General features: G+C 37.2%; 2 protein-coding genes and 1 long non-coding RNA gene across 11 annotated transcripts in view; 2 read left to right on the forward strand and 1 right to left on the reverse strand.

The window, feature by feature from the left end:
- The window catches only part of CASK (calcium/calmodulin dependent serine protein kinase), a 392,163-nt gene that overhangs the window by 126,453 nt on the left and 240,709 nt on the right, over positions 1–25,001 (reverse strand). For all 9 annotated transcript variants that reach the window (XM_059909976.1, XM_059909981.1, XM_059909979.1 and 6 more), the window contains exons 6-8: positions 11,037–11,139; positions 5,362–5,537; positions 215–337 (exon numbers count right to left, since the gene is read on the reverse strand). In XM_059909976.1, coding sequence (XP_059765959.1) covers positions 215–337; positions 5,362–5,537; positions 11,037–11,139 — 402 coding nt within the window. The remainder of the gene's footprint in view (positions 1–214; positions 338–5,361; positions 5,538–11,036; positions 11,140–25,001) is intronic.
- LOC132357590 (uncharacterized) lies at positions 18,146–22,567 on the forward strand. Its single transcript, XR_009500242.1, has 3 exons — positions 18,146–18,235; positions 18,881–18,972; positions 22,445–22,567. It is a non-coding gene; the product is annotated as an uncharacterized LOC132357590 (long non-coding RNA).
- On the forward strand, positions 23,306–24,433 carry GPR34 (G protein-coupled receptor 34). Its single transcript, XM_059911174.1, has one exon. The coding sequence runs from the start codon at positions 23,309–23,311 to the stop codon at positions 24,431–24,433; it is 1,125 nt and encodes a 374-aa protein (XP_059767157.1). The 5' UTR covers positions 23,306–23,308.

Genomic DNA, 25,001 nt, shown 5'->3' on the forward strand with positions numbered 1-25,001 from the left:
TTTTGTACCCTCTTGTGATGAGAGCTGAATGTCACTCGAATGGTACATCCTCTTAGATGTTTACAGAGGATGTACAGAAACAGCAAATAAGATGAACAAAACTGTAACGAAAAAATGCTCAGGAGAAAAAAAAGGGTGGAAAGGGGCACCTGACAGAGCAATGCATTCCTGTCACTGGAACAAAGTATAGATGGCCACCTATGAGCTCATGTACCTTAAGCCATGGGTGATTCAGTGCTTCATAAACAGTGATCCTTTCAGCAGGATCCAGCATCAGCATGCGGCGTACTAGGTCTTTGGCACTTTCAGAGATATGGCTCCACTGCCTTGGATTCATCTGAAGAGGGGGAAAGGAAAATTACACAGTTATGTCCAGTGAGAAGTTAACATTCTCTGTTATTTAATATTCCTATGCTGTTTCAACGTGAATAAAATTCTTGGAGCAGGGTGGAGAAATCTGATTCTAAAGGCTTGCTTTCTAAGGAAGAAGAGGACAGATGCAATTCTTTTTCTGTTGTTGTTGTTCAATACATGAGAATTTGCAGCAGTAAATATTCGTTATACATGTTCTTGTTGTTATATATGTAATAATATTTTTAATAATTGAAGAATAGAATGTTCATGATTCCAGGTTCTACCTCAGCTAAAATAAAGAGTCTAGAATGTAGACTCTAAAAAGGTTACAACACTTTGATCCAGAAAGGACTAAAATAAAATTTAAAAATTCAAAATTTTGAAGAAATATTTTTAATATTTTGCTTTTAAAACTTGGAATTAGCAGTAATTGTAAAGCTACGCAAAGTAGCTTTTATTAATAGGAGACTTCGGTCACTGTATGTCATTTTCAGTATTTAGGAAGAAATATACCATTATTATAGGCCCTACAAAAAACCCAATTCACTTGTATATTGTTCTTAAAGAAGTTACTTTTCTTTCTCTTTTAGAGATGAGACAACTAAGCCACAAGGTAAATTAACTAAAGTCAAACAAAAAAATTATGAGTTGTTCCTAAGACACACAACTTGTGAGAAAGGCTGTGGATCTATGAGGAAAAGAGTTGGAAGGCTCCTGGGAAAAGGGGTATGTCTGAGACCAGGAACCAGGAAAAAATGGAAAGGAATGCTTAGGGCTTGGAGTTGGGAAGGTAAGTGGGGACAGGAGGGTAGAGATGGAGTAGGTGAGCTCATGGGAGCTGCCTGGTGCCAGGAGCTTTAAGCAATGTCATGGCTTTTAACTGGCAGAGACCTTTGTCACCTCCTAAGGGAGAAAGATGCAGAATAAAGTCCACAACAGGTTAAAGGCAAATGAAATCACAACTTGCATCACAGTACACATGAATCATTATGATCTCGCCAAGGGTTAGTATTAGACATTTCGCTCTGGCTAACGTGAGGCTTTGTTCTAGTAGACGTGGAATGGAAAATGTTCCATTTTCTTTTTCTAACAGGCAGAATTCCAAACGATAGTCACTTCTCTTGTCAGATCCCTTAATTAAAATGAATGCCAGGGGCTTCCCAGGTGGTGCAGTGGTTGAGAATCTGCCTGCTAATGCAGGGGACACAGGTTCGAGCCCTGGTCTGGGAGGATCCCACATGCCGCGGAGCGGCTAGGCCCGTGAGCCACAGCTGCTGAGCCTGCGCGTCTGGAGCCTGTGCTCTGCAACGAGAGAGGCCGCGATGGTGAGAGGCCCGCGGTGCGCGGGCTAGAGAGAGCCCTCACAGAGGCGAAGACCCAACACAGCCAAAAATAAATTAAATAAATAAATAAATAAATAAATAAATAAACAACTTAAAAAAAAAAGCACTAGGCTTCTACTTTCTTCTAAAAAAAAAATGAATGCCATGAGACTGTTGAAATATTGTCATCCTACTGAAATTGTGATCAGTTGACGAGTTTGAAATAAGGAGGTAAGTGATTAGATGGGGCTTAGATAGTCTTGTTTCCTCTTCCCCATCTTGGGGCTGATGTTGTAGTTTTTAAAGTCTGAATGATCTGTCCTCAGGAAAGGGGTTGAGAAATCATCTGAAAGTGGTGGTAAGATTTCTGAAGTGAATAGAGGTTGAGAAGTATACTCCCCAGTCCTTTTTATGAGGAAGCCCAATCCAGGGTTTTCTCTTCCTTTGGCAGAGAAGACTAGTTGAAATTAATTTGGGAGGTTGAGTACATAAGGGGGAACAAAACAGGGCTATAAAACAGTCTCACTTATTTGAATACTAAAGCCAGGCAGCTAAGAACTCCTGCTGTGTAGATACCAACTGGCTATCCAGAAATAAGTAATATAAGATGACACTGTATCTTTTAGAGACTTTGTGAAATATATTTCTGTCCTTTATAAAAAAATTAATTGAAATTAAATGTTAGCACATATTTTAGCTAAATAGTATTCTCCCATATTGACCTTAAAAGATCAAGTAAGCTAGTAAACAAGAATAAAAAGTTAAATTAAAATCATTTAAGATCAGTAGTAGTTTATAAACTATGACAATTTAAATGTACTACATTTAAAATATGTCATCAAAATTTTCCTGAAAATACTCATAGAGATCAAGGATTTTAATATTTTTTTTGTTAAGGACCACCAGAGTGATAAAATATTTTTGAGATCTGCTTCAAAATAATCTAGTAGCATGTGGAATATAGATAAAACAAGGTTGGCTGTACGTTGATAAGTGTTAAAGCTGGGGGTTCATTATACTATTATCTCTACTATTTTGTTTGTTAGAAATTTTCAGTAATAAAAAATGTAAAAATAAATGCTGACACAATCACAGCACAGTATTTTTTTAAAGGCCCAATAGGTTCATCACTGATGGTAGAGATGGATCTATACTTCAAGATGCTGAAAACCTGAGGCTTTTGTAAGGAAAGCCATGAATATAAGTGAGAGGTGAGGTTAGCCAAGTAATAGTAAATATGAATTAACCTCAAAGCTTCAAACCCCCAGGTACAGAAATTATGGTATAGCTGCCACCATCCATCTGACTATATTATACTATAATGCTAAGAATAGGAAATTTTCAAACAAATTTTTGGACATATGTGAACAGTCCAAGTTTTTTTTTTTAAACAAAGAAACAAAGATAACTGTTCAATGCTTTAAAAATAGACAAAATCAAATACCAGAAGCTGTTGGAATGAAGCACATTGCCTTGGAAACCAGGAAGTTAGCAACTGAACAAACACAAAGGAAGAATTCTATTATTAGCGAATGCTTATAACTCAAAAAGGCAGGTGGGAGATTTTATTATATGGAACCTACGTCATAAGTCGCTGTGAGGATGAAAAGAGTTAATATAAGTAAAGTGCTTAGAATAGTTCCTGGAACATAGTAAGTGCTATGTATGAGTTAGCTATCATTATTGCTAGTATTATTATTATGCTGATGCATTACTGTGTTTATTTTCATATGCTAGTATCTGTGATTTCACTTGGCAAAATTCAACCAGAAAGCTATAACCGTGCATTCCTCATAGCCACTTACAATTTCAAGGGATTGGAGGGGGATGATTACTTACAAGCAGTTTCCTGAGACTTTTAGTTACCTTGAAAGGATTGATTTTATTCCCCAGTGGTCAACTGACTCTAAGAGAAGCAGAAAAACCTATTCTTAAAACATCTTTCTCTGTTAACAGAGTTTTGGCATATATCTTAATCCAAATAAAATAAAAGACAAACCTGTATGCCTTTATAAGCTGATGGTACATAAAGCCCAAGGGAAAAAAAGTACAGACCATTCTCACCTTCTCACTTCCACAAGCTTCAGTTATGGCTTAAAGGATAAGGCTACAACTCTGAAACTACTTTACCTTTCATTTCTTTTCTTTTTCTTTTTCTTTATTTGTTTCAAGTCCCATATAAAATTCTAACATAACTGAGGAATTGAAAAAAAAAAAACAACTTTAGGGGCCTCACAGTTTTGGAGTGTAGTGTTATATAAACCTGTGTGTTTCGTTTTATGTTGCCAGGCATGGCTGAAAATGAAACAGTGATTCTGTTGAATAGAAAGTACATGTGTTAATAATAACGGGAGGAAAAAGAACTGCCTCAAAATAAGCTGCCCTGATTTGATATCCAGACACATACTCCTCTGTGCTTCCCATACAGAGCATCCTACTCTGTCAGCCATACAAGCTAGTACAGGGCAATAAAGTATAAGAGCTCGGGTGGTGAAACCAACCTTAAGCTTATTTCTAAGAATCCCCTAGGTCTTTTTGGTATAGCCACTCATGATGTCAGTAATGACTTCTTCAATTACTTAGTAATGAAAGTAATAATGTACTAATCAGGAGTCTGTGAATAGTACATGCAGTTTCCAATTCACAGTAGCCAAAGATGAATATAAATATTTAAATCACACCAAAATGGCTCTAAATTATATTATGAAATGCCGTTGTGATACTGGCATTTCAGTTTATCCTGGAAGGTAAACGGCAAATTTTTCAGCTGTGCTGGCTGACTGCATAAAATGCAATAATAAAATAACATGTATGATAAAGCAAAATCAAATAAAGGCTAATAGACACTAAATCTAAAATTAAGATAAAGAATGACTAATTACCTGGATGAAATTTCCATTTTAACTTTACAAATCAAGCAAAAAGTAATAAAAATAAAGCCCTTTTCTCAAATTACACAAAGAAGGGCCAAAGAAGTTTATTTTCCAGCTTAGCCTGAATAAATGGGTTCGGTCACCAGACAGCTAATGGATACTATAAAATCTGGGCACAGGTTTGTCACAAACACCTTACCCAGGGTAAAATAAAAGGTCAAATTTGCTCACAATAAATTCCAAGGAGCAGTCCAAATTCTTTCCCTGAGCTAGAATTTTATTTGAAATAAGTAGGGCACTAACCAATTACTTTGACTTAGCTAAAGAGGCAGTTTTGCTAGAATGTACTTGTGGTAAAAAAATTTGATTTGTAGTGTGGCTTTATGACTCTGAGAGCCCAGGACTCTTACACTGTTGATTAGCACATGGAGGAAAAGGGGGACATCCATCTGATCTCTGGTTTTTACACTGTATCAAAGACGAGTGGGGACCCTGTCTTCTGGACTGAACACAGAGTTGGAATCCAAATACATGGGATAGACTTTAGGGGCAGCACAGAGGGAATGAGAAGGGAGGGGTGAGGCAATGGTTGTTTTAAAGCCAGTCATCTGGATGACAGTTCGGCCGATAGGGTTAAATTTACTTGAGGCCTTTGTTGCCTAACAAGGCTGGTGGATCAATGATGCAAGCATCTCTGACTGGGTGACTATGTGACAACCAGTAAGTAATCCAAAGACAGACAGCAACTTCAAAACACATTTTTCAGAATAATTTAATCTCAATGGAAAAATAAAATGTTCATAATATGTTACCTTATATTTTCCTTTAATAATGCCTTCAAACAATCTTTCCTTGGTTCCATAAAAAGGCAAACAACCGCTTAGCAGGATAAAAAGGATCACGCCACAACCCCAGACATCTACAGGTTTTCCATAAGGCTCTCTTTTGACAACTTCTGGGGCCATAAAATGAGGTGTTCCGACGCGTCCTACATTTAAAATGACAACATCAAGGAAAAATGTTTACATAAAATGGGCTTTTTGTTTCCCATTGGAAAACTGAAAATAATAAAATTATTTATCTAATCACGTCTTGAAAATATTGAGCCCAGGAGAGGTACTTTGTCTTCTAACACTGTTACTTCCTATTGAATTCCATAGGCTGCATGGTAAGTATTTACCTATTTGTTGCTTCATGAAGAAGTTGTTTAAATTTTCTAATTTTCACAAGTTTGAAAATTACTAAAAATATAGAGCAGAGGCAGGGGCAGGGAGAGGGGGTGCAAGTGAGAAAATATCTGTAGAGAAAAAGATTACTTTTGACTGCCAAATAGAAACTCTCAAATTAAACCTAATGCTGAGAACTTTTATTTGGAATATGAATCTGAAATCCTGTTCAGTTGATTTTAGGAATTAATTGCAGCAATTAACAATGGTTAGTAATATTTTGTTATAATAAGATTTTTTAGCTTCCTCCAAATGTTAACATTTGAACAGAATGAGAGCAAATATATGACATAAACCAAAGTAAAATCATGAAGCTCCTCCCATTCAATCTTCTTTGACTTCTATCTTTTTTGAAGCGCTTTTTTCTTTTTTTCCTATCAAAGTTAGGTTTCAGGAAGGAATCTGAAAGCAGTTGTTTGTACACTAGTAACCATCTTTAACTCAGCATCCCAAAAGAAGTCTTTTCTTCTACTGGAGAACGAAAGGCTTGTACCCTGTAGGGAAATTATTGTGGGAGGGTAACTGCCCACCAGACTTGGCAGCTCTTCTAGCTCTATGCAGGCCCCTCCTCTCCTCCCTTTCCCTTACAGCCCCACCCTCATCATCACGAGTCCAATATAATTTTTATTTTGAAGCTTGCACAAAACTTTACGTAGAGCTCAGAACTGTGATCGGAGTTTAAAAAAAGACCTCAGAGATCTTCTAATCCAGCTAGAGAGACTATATCATAAAAGTCTTGTTGGTGATTGTCAAACCTGGTTGGGATGAGAAGGATAAAGCAGCTCTTGGCTTGTGTCCTGGGAATATTCCTTTGCTGCAGATCATAATGGTTCCTCTCCTTCCCCCATAATAGAAGAGATTAAGTTCAGGGCTCAGGGAGTGAAAATATTTTTATTTAAAATGTATAGTAGATCAGTGAAAACTCTACTGGTTGGAAGGAAAGATTTTTATTTCCATATTGCCCCATTTGGTTCCCTCAAGTAACAAAGAGAAGTAGAAATGATGAGAACTAAGCCTTCTACTTCATTAATAGCCTGGATAGGGCAGTGCCCTTGGAGAATTTGCCTTGGTCTGATGGACAGGAGCTGGTAAAAGTAGGGAAAAGCAGGGTAAGAGATCAGAGTACTGGTACCAGGGCACCAGCCAGGTACCTGCCGACGGCTGGGATACTGCTTTGAAACTCAACTTGACTCCTACTATTTCCCTTACAAGACAGGACCAAGCATCTCAAAATGTAGGCCTCAATCTGGGACTAGTCAGAGCCACCACAGCCAGCCCCGGCCAGCCAGGGGAGGTTCTTTCCATTTATCCAGATTGAAGACTACCCTGGTTCTGGAGAATTAGGGTTCATCCTTGAGGAATATACATGTCTTTTGGTTCAAGAATTTGCTCATAGATGAAAGGGGAAAAGACCCTGGTAGAAAGAATACATAGGAATGAGTCTTTTATTTCATGAAGATCGGTAGGTGTGAAAGGACTGGAGTTAACCTTTAACATACACCAACCTCCCCAATTTCCTGGTTCGTGATCACTTGACTTTTCCTTCTTTGTGGTCACTTGATTTTTATGACTTTGACCACAGAATTCTAAGAACGGGAAGCCAATTACCAAGCCAAATTAAATGTCACTGTATATGAGACACTTCCGATGTACATTTACATATTTAAATGTTAGCTTTTTTGATAATATAATAAAAGCTTATTACCTAGAACCTCAGGGTGGGGAGAGTTGTTCTGAATAGGTACATATTCAATACTTTAGGACCTGGATCTTTACGCACCCAAACCTTTTTACTTTAATAATTTTGGATGGCTCTCTTTCTACAATTTCCTGACTTCTCTTACACAAGATGCTGCACATAATTTAACTTCTTCTTGATGACTCAGAATTATCATTGTGGATACCAATGAAAGAACTCTGGTATGGAACCAAAATCGCCCTTGGGAACTTCAGAGGTATGCAAGGGTTGATTTCTTCAGTACCAAAAGGCTGCTGTGCTTTCCAACTTTTGGTGTCTGCTCAATGTATTTCTTTCTGTCAGGCTTTCATTTCTTTTCTTTCACTATGCTTACTCTAGCCTTGTCTTCTAATTTTTGCATAAAATCTGCTATAAACTGTAATCTCATTAGAAACAAGATTCTTTCATTTAGAAAAATTTCCTAACTGGGAAGGTCCTGCTAGGTCCCAGACACAATCTAGGACCACTGTGGGCGTACAAGAGATAAGCCATGGTCCCCCCTTGCCCTCACAAACCTCAGTCTTTGATATAATTACAAATCCCTGCATCAAATGCTACATGGAGGTATGTAGCCCAGATAGCTATGGTAATATGGGACAGAAGGAATAGGGTTACCTCACTTGGGACGGTGAAGATCAGCCTGCTTTTAAGAGATGATTGTTAGCTAGCCTTCAAGAATACTTAGTTAACTAGATACATAAAATGACAAAAGGCATTCTAACCAGAGGGAAGAGCAGGTGCAAGGTATGAAGGAACACGAATCCACAAAAGTTTCTGAAAAATGGAAGCATGTCAGCCTCAGAGTGTGTCTTTAGATGCTCACTTGAGAGAACCATGAACAGGTATTAAGGGCAGGAAATGTCTTGCTGCTATTATAATTATTTCCTAGGTTCCTAGATATATTCTGGATAAGTGAGTTTTCCTAACAGCTGAGTTTCAGATAGGGGAAGTGTAAATATACGTAAATGGTTTTTACTATATGGAACATATAAAGGAGAGAATTCCTTTCTATTTGGAGGACTGAGTGATCAAAGATTCTAATCTGACGGGAAAATAGCTTTCTGTTAAATATTAGCAAATGAGCTGATAAATAGTAAAATTTTCAAAAGTATTGATACCTTAAACAACATGAAAGCTTTTTATAAGAGAAATCATTTATCCCTTATCTACATATGTAGACTGTATTTTAAAAGACATTGCAATGCTTGAAGTAGGTATTTCAAGACTGCAAGGAAAGGTATGTTTAAGAAACGACAATATTTTGACCATCACAAAGTATTTTAATTCTAGAAGAATTGAGAAAAATAAATTTTGCATAACTGACACACTGTGGGTTAAAAATCAGCTTTAAAAATATACAATTTAGGGGAAAGATTCATGGACTTTAGGAAAACAGATTAACATGTAAAAAATGTCTGGGTAAATCGAATGAATCCATTTTTCCCCTTCAGTTGAGATGCACAGTAAAATACGAAGCCCATACCATTTTTAATACTAACAGGATGAAGATCCAGATCAAGAGAAACAAAGACACTATAAATGGCCAGTATATAGCATATAAAAGGAATTCGTTTTATTTCGTATCATCCCATCAACCTTGAGGATGTAATCGTCAGAAATTATGTGTTATTTAATTGTGTAGTCTTAACATGGGGGTGATTTGTACAAATACCGGATTTGAGAGAGTTAGTTTAACAGCAACGTTTGTTTAAAAACAACAATTTAGGATTTGTAGTTGATTGCAAGATTAATATGAGCCAGCAGTGTTATAGGGTTGTCCAAAAAGCTCATGCAATTTGGGGAGCCTGACAGAAATGTAAGATCCACGGCAAAAGAAGTGATAACCTCAAGCTTCTGTGTGCTTGGAAGTACCTGTAGTTGTGCTCAGTCTTGGCTCTGTACTTGGCGCACAGTCAGGAGACTCTGAACCAGTTTATGTGAGGAATGGCTAAATTAACCTAGGCAAGTTAACTTGGATAGGACTTAGGGGGACATGATAGCTGTTTTCAAGCATCTGAATGACTATCATATGGAAGGGTTAAAACTGTTTACTGTGCCTCCAAAAGTCAGAATTAGGACCACTGGGTGGAAGTTACAGGAAGACAGACTTCCGTTCAACGCAAGGATGAACGTTTCAATACTTAGGAGCTTTCCAAAAATGAATGAACTGTCCTGGGACGTGGTGAATTCTTTGCCACGTGAGGAATTAAACTAGAGCTCAGCCCTTTGCTGGGAATTTTATGAGAGAATTCAATCATTAGTTACAAGACTGGAGAAGTTAAGGCCCCTTCGAATTCTGAGATTCAATGATTCTGTGATTAAACTGTTCTTTGTTACCTGACCCTATGGTCAGTCTTCTAATCACAGATGAAAAATTTCAAAACTTTTCGTTAGTTTTGAATTCACTAGTTCATTAGAATTAGAAGGGAAAAAAAATCAGTTTTCAAAACTATACTCAACTTGCAGTTTCTCATATTCTTGGAAATGATTAGCTAGAAGAAAACGCAAAACTAGAAGAAAATCTAAACACAATTTAATTTTAGAGGGCAATGTGGTAAAATAATGATTTAAAGAATACAACTATGACTCATGGCTCATTTTTCAGAAGATGGTCTATGTTAATACTGCTTCGATGTTTTAGTAATAGTGAATTTAATGAAATATCCTGTGTAAAAGATTATTATTTTGATATTTATCATTTGTTAGGTATTTGAATTTAATACTGTTGATATTTTTCCTCCTTGTGAAGGCTGGCAGTACTTCGAGATGGAAAATAGAAAGCAATGACTAGAAGATTGGTAGTCTGCAGAAGAGAGAACTAAGTAATTTGCAAAACTAAAGAACAAAACTAAAAACAGGGCAGCATTCTGCGCTGGAATCTACTGAAAGGAATAAATAAAACCAAATACTTGAATCTGTAATTAGCATCCACCTCTGTACACTGGTGAAGAAAGTTTCCGTTTGAACTTTTCTTCTTTTTTTTTCTGGCATGGGAATTTTCTAATTATGTTTGTTTTGGCTAATAATAAAATCAGTCTGTACTCACATCTGCTTGCTCTTCCCAAATACACAGATTGATGGCTTGAGTGGGACTCTTTCACAAACGGAAAGAGGAAAACAGTGTGAAATTAAGAATTAGCCATAGATGTAACCTGAAAGTAGTTAATCCACATATTTTAGATTTGACTTCGTTTGGCCAGTTCATCTTTAAAAGTCACTTTGCCTCAAATATCATCTTCTTCCAATACTGTTTTAATCTTTGTATGTTGGGTCTCTTCCCTGTTAAGTGTTGGTGATACAAAGAGTAAAAAGACAGAGTCTATTATCTTAAGGGACTAAAATTCTAATTATGACTACAGAATTATTAAATTCAAAACTACATTATGGCACTTTTGTGGGTGGGTTAGGGTGAGGTGGAATGCGGTATGAAACACTGAGGATGGACTAATATTTAGTTTGAAAGTTTTACACCAGCCTGAAAGTGACGAGGTTTTGAAGGAAATTTTAAAAATAGTGTTCTTACCTCCAGCTACAAGTCCAGACTCCCCTAATTGAATAGCTACCCCAAAGCCCCCAAGTTTAACAGGTGCCGAGTTTTCCTTTGAGGCAAGGAGAACACAGTGGGGCTGAAAAGAAAAACAAACAAACAAACCAAAGATAAGGATTAACTGAAGATGAACAATTCAATTTACACAAAACCGAATAACATGACCATATTGTAACACTTTAAAAACTCCTGGAATTACTTTGGATACTTGAATTATTTCTCTATTCTCACTTCTGGCTGATTTCTCCAAAGACTTACCTGTTTTATCCAATATTTTTCAGGAATTATTTGTTTCCAAGACTAGGGTATGGTGCTAGGAATTACTTAGGAAGCATGGATGTTCAAGACAGACATGTTTTCTGCCTTTTCATGCAATATTTTCTTCCTTTGAGTGACACTCTACATTTGTTTAAGGAAAAATATATTTTATACCTGTGTTTCTTGTAACCTCTGACTTGACCTACAGAGCCACTGTATCTTGGCCCTTAGGGGATGTTGATGGCCCTTTCTTTGTCCACTCTCCCACCATCCTATTTCTTTTCTTTATTCATTCCACCCCCAAGTAAGAAGAGTCAGATTTAATGCCTTTAACTGAGCCTGGCTCCTGGGGAATTCAATGCTCTTCCTGGGGTCTTTTCTCTGGACCTGCCCTTCCTCTCTGTGGGAATGGGAGGTGAGAAAGGAGAAGGGGGAAAGGAGACTACTTGGCTGGCCTCTAGTCCAGGGTAAAGACAAACTCCCCGAGGAGTAGCTGCTTGACCAGGGCTAAGAATCATATGCTTTGTGGTCACAATGAGAGTTTCTTTGTAGGAGCTTGTCCTCTGCATCTGCCTCTTTCTGGGACCTTGCTGGGGCTGGTGTCACGGAAGCATTTAATTGTAGGGAACTTTGGTCTCTACTCAAATACTATGCTCTCCAACATGACTAACATTACATATGCTATGACCTGTTCTTAAAATGCCAGTTAGTGAAAAAGGCAAGCCTCTTCAGGCTTGGAAGATAAAAGTATTTTTTATTCTGTCCTATACTTGCTCATACATAAAATGACACAGTTTTAGTTCAGGTTTAGCCTGCATGAGAATGGGCATGAAGAGACCTGTGCAATAAAACTCTGAGCTGGTACACCCGGAGAGATGTTTGATGATGGATACGCAAAAGTGGGAGGGATCCTTACTCTGCCCAATGAAAGCATCAGGGTTCCACTTTGGAAGTTACTTTTTGTCCAAGGCTGTTTAAAGACCTTTACGATACAGTCTAGCACAAAGAAAGATGAGCCCTTGAACATAAATGTATGTATGAGTGTGTATGAGTTAGAGAAAGAGAGGAGAGAAAAAGCAAGTGTACATGAATGGTGAGCAAACTGCAGGAAGACACAAAGTAGCCAGAAGGGTCTATGGAAGAACAAGCAAACCTCTATAGAAACCAACTGATAAAGAGTGTTCTCCCGCAATGAGAACTTTCAGCTGGTTCAAATAGAGATCAATGACAACAGACCTGAAGAAAAAAGCAATAGCCCTAGCATGATTCTAGTGTGGGGCACAGCAAATGAACCAGCCTAGAAAAGGATGGCCATGATGCAGAAGAAGAAAATACAAACTAGACCCAGAAAGGGTCTCCTGGCCAGTGTCTTCATCACCTTCTTAGGAAGGAGTAGTAGAAGCTTAAATCAGAATCCCAGAGTACACACTTTATATAGTTTGTTGACTATATTTATGCTTAAGTTAATGTTACACTGAGATCTATGTATCCATCAGAGCGTGGATTCAGTCACTCTCAACAAACCCTTAAGTGAGATAAATCATAAAATTGGAACTTAAGATAGAGAATAAACAAAGAAACCAACATATGTAAATGAATACAAGACTAGGTAGTGTTAAGTGCTATGAGGTAAAATTAGGCTGGTAGGGAAGTAGGTGTGATAGGTTTGAAGACTAGGGAGCTGCTATTTAGTAAGGGAAGGGGTGTCAGAGAAGGCCTCTCTAATAGGGTAATATGTGAACACAGACCAGAATGAAGTCGCAGAGCAAGCCACATGGAAGCAAGATCTTGGTGTGGAGGATAATAAGTACAAAGGCCCAGAGGCACGAAGGGGGTTGGTATATTTGGAGAAGAGTAAAGAAGCCAGTGTGTTGGGAAAGGAATGAACAAAGGGAAGAGTGGTGGGAAACGCGATTCAGATGATCAAAGACCCTATGGTCTAGGGTTTTGAAGTCAAGGCCAGAACTCTGGGTTTTAGGCTGAGCAAGATGGAAAACCACTGGAAAGTTTTGAGCAGGAGAGCATTAAGATGAGTTTTAGGTTTTGAAAGGATCACTTGAGCTGCTGCGTGGAGAAGAGATTGCAAGGGCACAAGAGTGGAAGAAAGGAGACCAGGTAGGAGGCTTCTGCGGTTGTCTATAATGATTTATAGATTTTTAATATTTTTGATGCGTTTTAATCAATTGCAGTCATTATTCATTTTGATGCTCGAATTGTCCTGTTTTTGGCCAGTGAGAGCCCCTACTTAAGTCAGCTTTTACGTCCTTTTTTAAGACTCTAGGAGTCTGATAACTTCCTTGCTTTCAGGCACAAGGTGTTCAAGGCTTGTCTTTTTCATTTCTTGCCCCAGAATTGGAACTGACCATTTCTCCAAACAGCCCCATTTCTGTTTAGTGGGTAAAGGTATTTAAATCCACAATATGGATATTAGGTATAGTATTGCTATTAGGTTATCGCTGCTTCGACTCTTCAAGTGGACATAGCTAAAAATTACGTATTTTTTAGAAGGAAAAAAAATAAATCACCAATTCATACTGATGCTTCTTCCTACTCAATTATAGTTTTTAATTTTACTTCTTCGATTTTGTCAGATAATGTTGGTACCTAATGACATTAACATAATCATTCATTTGCTTTTTCCTTTAATGTGTGTGTATAAAAGTTTCAAAATAACAACATTTCCATTACCAGTAACAACAAAACCACTGTATGCTGTTTAGGATTTCTTCGTGATTCTTTTTGTCAGAGATGTATCAAAATACTGTTTTACTATTCAACAAAGTAAGAATTCATGAGTCTATGCTGATGTAAATAAATAAGTAAATGAATGGGGAGAAGGAAAAGCTTTCCTTTAAGTAGAGAATCAATTCATAAATGTAGAAGAAATTCTGGCATTAGAAAATCACCATTTGGCAGTTATCATCGTAATAACTGAGTCAGATAAGAACCAGCAAAGGGTTCTAAACTAGTGGGTGAAAGCTTGAAGAGTGACAGGATGTTTGTATAATCTCAGAGTAGCTCCCCACAGGATACTTACTGACTACAAAAGGTAAAATGTTAACATATGGGGAATCTGAGCGAAAGGTGTCTGGAATTCCTTGTACTTTTCTTGTACAATAACTTTTCTGTAAATCTAAAATTATGTAAAATGAAAACAAAACAAAACCACCCACCCTATTTTAAAGTCACTTAAAAGAATTCTCCTTGTGGTTATACTTTCAATTTGTTACATAGTGAGGCCAATTTGTTTTAATTAGATTTTGACTTAATTTGGTTTTAATTATACAAAACACGTACACAAAGTTCCAAAGGCAAAACCATAAACAAATACCTTTCAGAGAGGCCTAGCTTTTGTCCCCTCTCCTCGTGCCCAATTTCTCTCACCTCATTGGCATTAGTTTTTGGTTTATCCTTCCATTGTTTGGTTTTGTTTTGAAAATGAGACAATACATACAAATACTCAAAATTTTCACATAACAACACGTGCATTAGATGACTCCATAGCACTACCTAGACATCTTCAGGGAGGTTTGTTTTTTTGTTTTGTTTTTTTAGAGAGACATTTGTGCGCTGATGGGAAAGATCCTGTAGAAAGGAAAAAACAACCCCAGAAGAGAAAGGGGATGGGATATAATATGCAAGTGGGAAGGGGGTTGGCCCTAGTGACAGCGAAGAAGGCAGGATACAGGGGCACCTGTAGATGCAGGCAGATGTGGATGTAAGAAGATGAGGAAGTTCTCTTCTGAGCACTTCTATTTTCCATTTACTTGAAATAAAAAGTGATCAGCAGGTGGGAGTGAGGAAGGAGAGGGGGTCGTTGGCAGAAGAGTGAAGGTGTGAAACGGGTTTTCAAAGAACATGAAAATGAACTAAGACAGTGGTTGGCAAACTTTAGTATCATAATCACACAGATCTGCTGGCCTACATCCCCAGAGTTTCTGACTCATAAGGTCTGGGATGAGCTTAAGGATGTGCATCTCTAACAAGGTCCTGAGTGATGTTGATGCTACTGGTCTAGGAGCCATGCTTTGAGAACCGCCAGACTAAGGAAATATAGCAGGACTGTTGGCAGCATAGGGGCCCACTCGAGGTTTGTAGTCATGAGTTTGAAGCGAGACCAATCAGCACTATTCTGTGTTTGTACCCAGCAGTCCTCATTTTAGCTGGTGAGGTTCAGGCCTGGAGTGGGTGGTGAGCTGAATTTAACAAGGGTTGGGATCTAGATAAGGAGAGGCCGGTAATATCATAAATGGATGGCACCAAACAAGCATATCTGTTTATTTCTTCTTTTCTACTTCTATCTTTTGTATAAATAAAAAGCTAAGATATCAACAGAGTTTGAGGAAGGGGAAGGGTGAGCAGAAGAGGATGTATGGGAATAAGCTGAGAACACCAAAACAAAAAGCAGAAAGTTCAGAATGAACAGGAAAAAGCTCATATAAAGGAAGAACTAAGAAAAGCTTACATTCAAATCTGGTCACAGTAGGGTCATCAGGGAACTGAAGATTAAAACAGAATCAGTGTTTTGAAAAGGGATGGCTTAGGTGTGGAAAAATAGCTAGCATGATAAAAATTTTATATTAGATTTTATGAAATAGAACATATAATAGATAAACACTATTTAGTCATTTAAATAAATCCGGCCAGGATCCCGAAAAGATATTTGCACACCCATGTTTATTGCAGCATTATTCACAATAGTCAAGAGGTGGAAGCAACCCAAATGCCCACTGACAGATGAATGGATAAAGAAAATATGGTATATACATACAATGGAATATTATGTAGCTTGAAAAAGCAGGAAATCCTGTCACATGGTACAACATGGGTGAACCTCAGGGATATTATGCTAAACGAAATAAGCCCGTCATAAAAGGACAAATACTGCACGATCTGACTCAAATGAATTACCTAGAGTAGTCAAAAATCATAGAAAGTAGAAAGGTAGTTGCCAAGGGTAGGGGAAGAGGGAGAGGGGGCTAATGTTTAGTGGACACAGAGTTTCAGTTTGGCAAGATGAAAAATTTCTATATATAAACACAACAATTAAGTATATTTAACACTACTGAACAATGTAAATATACTTTATAAAGTATAAATATAACAATATAAGTATACTTGCACAATATAAATATATTTAACACTACTGAACTGTACATTTTAAAATAGTTAAGATAGTTAATTTAATGTTATGTGTTTTTTTAACAACACACAAACACACACACAGACACACACACACACACACAAATTCCTCCTAGACCAATACAGTAATCATCTTCCTTCTCAGAAGTTCTAGAGTGAAGTAAGAGCTACAAAATATTTTTATTCTGGCAATTTAAAAATATTCTGTCCCATGTGTCATATTTATAACAAAGTAAAAGCTCTGGAGAATATGATGTTTAGAAGAGTGTATGTACCCAGAAATAATTAGAATGTTAGATAAAGCCCAATGAGTTAAATATTATTTAGTGTAAAGTAAACAAAGCTAAAGGGTAACAATTATGGGGAGGATAATAACTGACTTTTCTTCATTTCAGATGACAACAAAAAAGAAGAAATGACATTAAACTGCAGGGCCAACAGTTACACAGATGGACAGGTAGTGGTTAAATATTGGACTAGGACCAAAAAAAACCCCTGCAGAATTACTTCATTATTTTCTTTAAAATATAGGAGATATTTTAATTTACTTGGGAGAGTTCATCATGGTGCTAAAAAGGAGAGAATACTATCACAAATTTCATCTAATCCTAAAATTATAAGATTGTTTTAGAAAATAAATCCAAGGTCTTAAGGGAATACATGAAAACATACTAAAATAACACACAGATCAAATAAACCTTTTAAAAATTAAATAATAAAATAATTCATTACTCATGTTACTATAATGCAATACATGTGTCGACTTAAAAAAAAAATGCACAGCGTGAGAGTTGCGAGTTAAGTTTTATTTGGGGCAAAATGAGGACTGCAGCCTGGGAGACAGCATCCCAGATAGCTCTGAGAAACTGCTCCAAAGAGACAGGGGGGAAGATCAGTATATACGTGATTTTGGTGAAGGGGGAATACGTGCAATCAAGCACATATTTTTTACAGAAGGTTTCTGCTAGTCTCGTGCAGGTTACTGCTAGTCACGAGGAACAGACGTCACCATGAAGGATTTTAGTGCTTCTCTAGATATGAGGAGAGGCAAGAATTGGGCTCATAAAATCAGCTCCTGAAAATATCTAACTATCTGAAGACCTGTTCTGCCAGTTTTTTCCGGAGCACAGAGTGCCTCATTTCTGCTCGCCACCTGAACTCCTTTCAGGGCGTGTTCAAAGTCAGCAGCTGCAGCAGCACATGATTTAATCCTTGTAGGGGTAGATGGCAAGTGCCAATGGAAAATACCAATTTTTTGTTGACACAGGAATGCCATTTTATGTGACTGTTAGTTTCTAAAATGAATCCAGAAAGAAAGAGAAATTAAATGCTTGTGCTTTAAAAGTACATATAGCATATTATGTATCATTAGTTAGGAAAAACAAAAAAATGCATATTTCTGCTTAGAATTTATAAACTTTATGCGGGGGGGAGGAGGGAAAACTTTTCACAATTGTCAAAGTGGAAGGTATTCATAGAAAAGATATAAATATTTTCTTAAAGTTAAGTGTTGATTAAGCTTAAAGATAAAGTTGTTGCATAGTGGTAGGGTTTTAAAAATATTTTCACAAGGAGTCTAAGGGTTGTCATATTGAAAAAAGAAAGAAAAGAGAAAAAACACACCTACCACCACATGCAAATATAAAAAATAAAAAGACAACCCCAACCAATTGCACCACAACCGGATGGAGGAACCCAGCTGACACACCAAGACGAATCTCTGTGTCTAGGGAATCTTGGGGTTCAGCTCCTTTTACTTCAAGAGAGCCTGAACTGTGAGTATGCCTTGATTTCAACTGCATAAATGATCCGTTTTTTAAGTTACATTCTGATTATCTGAGTAATATAAATGAAACCTGCTTCATGGTGACTAGCAACACTTTGCTTCTAGAAACCTGAGTAAACTGAATGATACCTCTGCCGTGACTTGACTTAAAATGAGGCTGTCTTCTTAGTTACTTGAAGTACTTTAGGACATGAGATATTTACGCTCATACTATCAATATTATCACATTGTTTATACTGTATTTTGGATACTGCCACAAAGACTTGCAGATCTACTTGAATCAATTAAAAGTTATTTTCATATGCAACAAATTTTATTTCCAGTGTATTATAAGTGATCTGTAACTTATTAACTTTATTAAGTTATGCTGACTCCCTATTTTCAATAATAGTATTTTCTTTATTATATGATTTCTATTTTATGGTAATTTACCAAATCTGTTAAATTTTAAGTTTCGCATTTCAGAAGTTAATATGGTGAATATTAGAGAAAAGAAAAAGCAAAATACACTTTAGTGAATTCACCTAAAATTAAAAAATGTTTTAGCCACAGTTAAATTGAAAACAAAAGCTAATGTACTACTAATAATATTCTTTCCAAAGTAACATGCTTTCAATTTTCACTTTGTATGCAGAAATTAGTGCAATTTTTAAAGCATGGCCTGAATGATTCAGTGATTATCAAGTCAAACTACAAATGTAAACGGCTGCTACCACTGCCAACTAGGTATGTATTTTAACATAGCAATGTGATGTTTTCACAAACATACCCAAACTGCATTTAAAAAGCTTTTGCTCATTGGAGGCCACAGTGGAATCTGTCGGGTCCTGCCCTCTAATACAGAAGCTCCTGTAGGAGCCAGTTGAAAAATTACAGGCAAGGGGAGGGTGGTGCTGGTGGGTACAATGCAGCACTAATACAGGGTTGCGGAACTTCAGGATTTGTCAAGTAACAACATTAAAAACCATTAACCATCTACTATCAGAAAACCACTGTGACCACTTCACACCAGTCACAACTAATGTCCCCTGGGAAACTGGTCCCTATGTGAATGCAGTGGTTTGTTTCTTATCTTCACTGGCCATTCGTAACAAATCAAGTAAGTGGTTTTTAAAACATCAGTAAATGGCCTTAGGAACAGCGAGTGATTGACACATTGTAAAGGAGGCAGAAATCAGCCATTAAGTTCCAAACAGAATCTAATCTGTTAATTTGTTAATAAATGACTGAACACTAGCCATTCAATACAGGGTTCTAAATGACAGCTACTACTACTGTTTAAACAAATACATTGTTCTCTTTGAGCTTGAAAATAAAGCAAAACCAGAAAGGTTTATTGGTGATCCTGTACAACTATTATTTATTTATTTTATTTGCAGATTAGAGCTGAGGCAAATGGTTTCAGGCTACGTGCTTTGCGCTAATGGCTTTCTAGAAACATCTTGATTATGACAATCAGGCCTAGAAATAAGTTTGAAAAGATATGCTCTGGGGGATATGCTGAACATTCTGATGAATGATTTGTGATTCTGTAAACTCTGGACTTACTTACTTACTATAATGGACATAGCAAATAAAAAGGTTAGTACCTTTTCCAGAGAGGTAAAGCTAGATGACAATCTTTTCTTAAAATCGCTAATGTGGATAATGCTAAAGGAATCATGTCAAAATGCCGCTGACAGAACTCATCATTAATAAAGAAAATGCTGATCATATGTGATTAGGAGGAGTGAGGTTTGGTGAAAAGGATCATGGGCTCTAAAAGCTAGACGGATCTGAGTCTCAACTTGGGTACAGACATTTAAGAGCTGTGTGGTCATGGGTAACGATCATAACATCTTTATCTTTCATTAATACCTACCTCACAAAGTTATTATAAGGATTATGTAAATGAAATAATATAAATGTGCTTAACACACTGTCTGGTACACAGCAAATGCTAAATAAATATTAGTTACTGGTTCAGTCATCTAGCTCAAGGGTTCAATTCTGACTGCACATTAGAATCCCCTGAGGAGCTTTTAAAGGAAACCATTGCCCGGAGCCCATTCCAGACCAATTAAATCAGAAGATCTGGGGATGGAGCCAGGCATTGGTATCTTTAAAAAGCCCTCAAGAGGATTCTAATATGCAGCCAGGATTGAGAGCCACTGAGAGTCTCTTCTACAAAGTATCCAACTGTGGCAGTCTCAAAAAAATCTTCCGTGGTAAAACCTTATTGCCTCCCCAAATAGATTGTTTCATTCTAAAAAAGCATTTCCTTAAAAGCAGGCAACATCTGTCTCTGCATTTTTACTCACTGGTCCTTCTTCTGCTTTCGGAAGACATACATCAGGAGGTGAAATCCTTTTCTCCATGGCCTTGAAAGTGTTCACATCTCCAGGTGCCTGTTTCCTTCCACTTGCTCCTCTGACATGATTTGGGCTCTTCCCCCCCTCACTGGCTCTGTGGCCTTTTTTAAGTGTGCTGCTGAGGATGAAACACTGTATTCCAGGTGGAACCCTACCAGCTTAGGACAGTACCGATTAGTAGTGACAATCTTCGTTTAAGACACTCCATAGGTACGAAGTCAACCAAAGACAGGTTAGTTTTTGCTGCAGCCACGTCACACTGCAGGCACAGCAACTGCAGTCAATCACAATTGTGTTTCTGTTCATGTAGCTAAAGCCCTTCCTGTACTTGAATAGTTTATTTTAATATCCACATGTAGGACTTTACATACTTTTCTACTAAATTCCCTTTTTCATTCAACAGCATTTATTGTGCTAAACACTTGGTACACAGAGGCAAACAAAACAGACTTGTTTCCTAACCCTAATGGAGTTTAAAATATAGCAATGGAGAAGAAAAACAAAACAAAACAAAAACTCTATGACCTTTAAAGTCATTTCAGCTGTCTGAGCTCTCAAACTCGTGTCACCTGTCATGCCTCAGCTCACTTTCATCAATGGCTATGAGATGTTTCTACCTGAGCGTCAGCCAGTTCCCTATGTGACCACGCAACACAGGTCCCTCTACAGGGGCCCTTCTCCTCTTCCTGGTAATCTACATTGCATTATCAGCTCCATTTTTGGCAGCCTGCCATTCTTCCTGGATTGCCCTTTCCTTTTTAGAATTTCAGATCACCAGAAACATGCGTGCAAGTTTCTATAAGCTTTGTGAAATCTGTCTCTCCGTGCAGTTGAGACACACGACAGACTAGGCTCAGTCCTCTTGCCTCCCTCCCTCCGTTGTCCTCAGCTCTGGCGACAGGCTCTTACCAGGGATTACATAACTTCCTCTTCACCAGTCAGTTCCTCTACCAAGGATTCAAATTCCCCCCTTGACAAAATTTTAAACAAGAATTTCACACTCTACTAAAATGGTTTCTTCTTGATCAAATTATAGGTAGTTTTAAGAAAGGCTAAGTTCTTCCAAATGCTTTTCTCTGTGTATAATGTCAAATCAGAAAATTAATTATGGTAATTCAAATCCACTGTACAGCATTCAAAGTTTAAATGCACACTCCTGAAAAAATATTTACCGAGAGCAGGGTCTCTGTCATTTTCACCTTCGTTTTCCAAGCAGTACTTAGCCAAGTGTGAGATATTCACTAAAACAAAATTAATCAAAAGGTGTTTTATTTTTTTTAAAGCTAACTGTCATTGAACACTTGTTATGTTCCAGGGTAAACATAACACTTGTTATGTTCCAGGTGTTATGTAAACATAACACTTGTTATGTTCCAGTTTTGTTGTTTATAGAATGCATTTTTCCATTTCTACAAACAAAAAAACTAAGGCTTAGAAAAGACTAAGTTGTTGGCCGAAGGTCACAGAGTTAGTTAGGTCTGATTTTGATAACCTTGTCCTGAATGTCTTTATGACACCTGCTAAGAAGCTTCTGTAAAGAAATAGGGAAGTCACTCTAAGAAAGGAATGTGACAAGACCCCCTGGAATCCTCTCCTCACATCTTCTCTTTATGATGGCCTCTCAGACTGAGCTCTTCACAGCAGCCAATGCCCAGCAAACAGCCAGTAACAAATAGCACTGCTAACATTCTCTGCTGCCACAAACAAGTGGAATTCACACACTATTTTACAAAGTTTCACATGACCTAGCCCACGGAATATTTCAGCTGCAGTTACTTCCTTCCAAAATCTTGGATTACACATCCTCTTTCCCATCTACATTATCACTCTATGTTCTATGCTTCTAGGTCAAGGAGACTCTCCAAGGTGCCTAACTGGCGGCTGTCACCACCTGACTTGGTTTTGTTTGGCTACTTTGCTCTCCTGTGCAGTGTTACGAGCCTGCCTAATGAGGCAAGTGCTGTGCTCTATTGGTCTGTTACGGTAATTGCATGCCCCCGTAGGCAAGTGATTTTAATACCCTCAACTTGGTGTTAGGTTGAAAAGGAAGAAATTTAGGACCATTTCCCCAATTCCCACCATGGAATGAGAGACTGCCACAGTTTATCTGTCACATACCATGTGGCAACACGTGTCAAAATGAATGAATGCCACCTATGAGGGAAAGAGTCAAGGCAGGAAGCTGGACAGGGGCCAGCAGTGGGCCCAGCTCACTCATGTCTGTAACTACCTTTAGGGAAACTGACACTCATCTTCGAAAAATATGAGCTGTCATTTCACCTCCATCTCTATTCCCATAAAAACTTCCCTAAGAAAAGATGATTCCATAGTTCAGATATTTATTTTAATATAATAAATGAAACAAACCTTGAACATTTATCATAGCATAGAAAAGGTTAGATCAGGACATTCCACAAGATTCTACTATATGTGCTGCTTGTTTTGTGATACCATAATGCTGCTACATATATTGTGTAGATATCCAAATGGTCCAAAGTAAGATAAAAGGAAAGCTTCTCACAATGTCTGAAAATAAATCATTTACTATTTGTGCTTTGAGCTAAAGTAATTGTTATTAAAATAACAAGTGACTCACTCAATGTTTGGCATTCTGTTGTAGGAGAAATCTGAAGACATAAAAGTTACAGTCAAGGAACATGTCATTTAGCACCTTCACTTTTTGATCTCTACAGAAGACAACGAGAAGTCAGATGGTAACAATGACGACAACTTCAGTCAGCAGCTGGCCTTGCTCCTCCCAGGGAGTGCACTTTATAACTAATCACAGCGTCCAATGGCCACACAACTTCTCAGGAGCATCAAATTTTACTGCCTGTTCCATGGATGAAAAATTACTCTCTAGTGTATTAACAACATTCTACTCTGTTATTTTCATCGTGGGCCTCGTTGGAAACATAATTGCCCTCTATGTATTTCTGGGTATCCACCGCAAAAGAAATTCCATTCAGATTTACCTACTCAATGTAGCCATTGCAGACCTCTTACTTATCTTCTGCCTCCCTTTCCGAATAATGTATCACATTAACCAAAACAAGTGGACACTAGGTGTGATTCTTTGCAAGGTTGTGGGAACACTATTTTATATGAACATGTACATTAGCATTATTTTGCTTGGATTCATCAGTTTGGATCGCTACATAAAAATTAATCGGTCTATACAACAACGGAAGGCGATAACAACCAAACAGAGTATTTATGTTTGCTGTATAGTATGGATAATTGCTCTTGCTGGATTTTTAACTATGATTATTTTAACCCTTAAGAAAGGAGGTCATAATTCCACAATGTGTTTCCATTATAGAGATAAGCATAATGCAAAAGGAGAAGCAATTTTTAACTACATTCTTGTGGTAATGTTCTGGCTAATTTTCCTACTAATAATCCTTTCATATATTAAGATTGGCAAGAATCTATTGAGGATTTCTAAAAGGAGGTCAAAATTTCCTAATTCTGGCAAATATGCCACTACAGCCCGGAATTCCTTTATTGTGCTTGTCATTTTTACTGTATGTTTTGTTCCCTATCATGGCTTCCGATTTGTCTATATTTCTTCACAGCTAAATATGTCGTCTTGCGATTGGAAGGAAATCGTTCACAAAACCAATGAGATCATGCTGGTTTTCTCATCTTTTAATAGCTGTTTAGATCCAGTCATGTATTTCCTGATGTCCAGTAACATTCGCAAAATAATGTGCCAACTTCTTTCCAGACGATTTCAAGGGGAAGCGAGCAGGAGTGAAAGCACTTCAGAATTTAAACCAGGATACTCCCTGCATGATACATTTGCTGCAGCTAAAATTCAGTCTACTTCTTAAAGCACTTACGGTAAACATATTAAAAAGAATGATAAAATACAGCCTAATTCCTTGAAGAACAAAAAATTATGAAACAAAGCTCTAGCATTTACAAAGCTTAGATCCTCCCAAAGTCCTTTGCTTATTTGTGATATTTCATTTGCTTAATTATAAAATATTTTAAGTGCAAGCTTACACTCATCACTAGATTTTAAATCTGTATATAAAATCTTTTAGGCTAACACTGTTAACATAGATTATAAAATTAAATGAAATTTATGGTTTTAACCACAGAATAATTAAAGAAAATGTTATAGTTTCTCAAGTCACTAAAGTAGCTATTCAAAATCAAGTACCTAATACTAATTTAAAGTGTGCTTAAAAGTTAACTGATTTGAGGACCAACTTAAAATGTCAGAAAATATATGTTCATTGTCATTTAAAAAGCTTGTATAATTTGCCACTGTATTCACTTATGTCTAAACCTCTATTAACAGATGAAATAATAAAATTCTAATAAAAAATGAAATCACCCACTATCTATCACTGCTTAGTACAATAGGCGAGCTAAAATTCAATAGCCTAGCGA

The sequence above is a fragment of the Balaenoptera ricei genome, chromosome X (assembly GCF_028023285.1).
Source record: "Balaenoptera ricei isolate mBalRic1 chromosome X, mBalRic1.hap2, whole genome shotgun sequence".
Classification (NCBI taxonomy): domain Eukaryota; kingdom Metazoa; phylum Chordata; class Mammalia; order Artiodactyla; family Balaenopteridae; genus Balaenoptera; species Balaenoptera ricei.

Coding starts and splice junctions, on each gene's coding strand:
- GPR34 (XM_059911174.1), top strand. CDS start 23,309: ATGGTAACAATGACGACAACTTCAGTCAGCAGCTGGCCTTGCTCCTCC.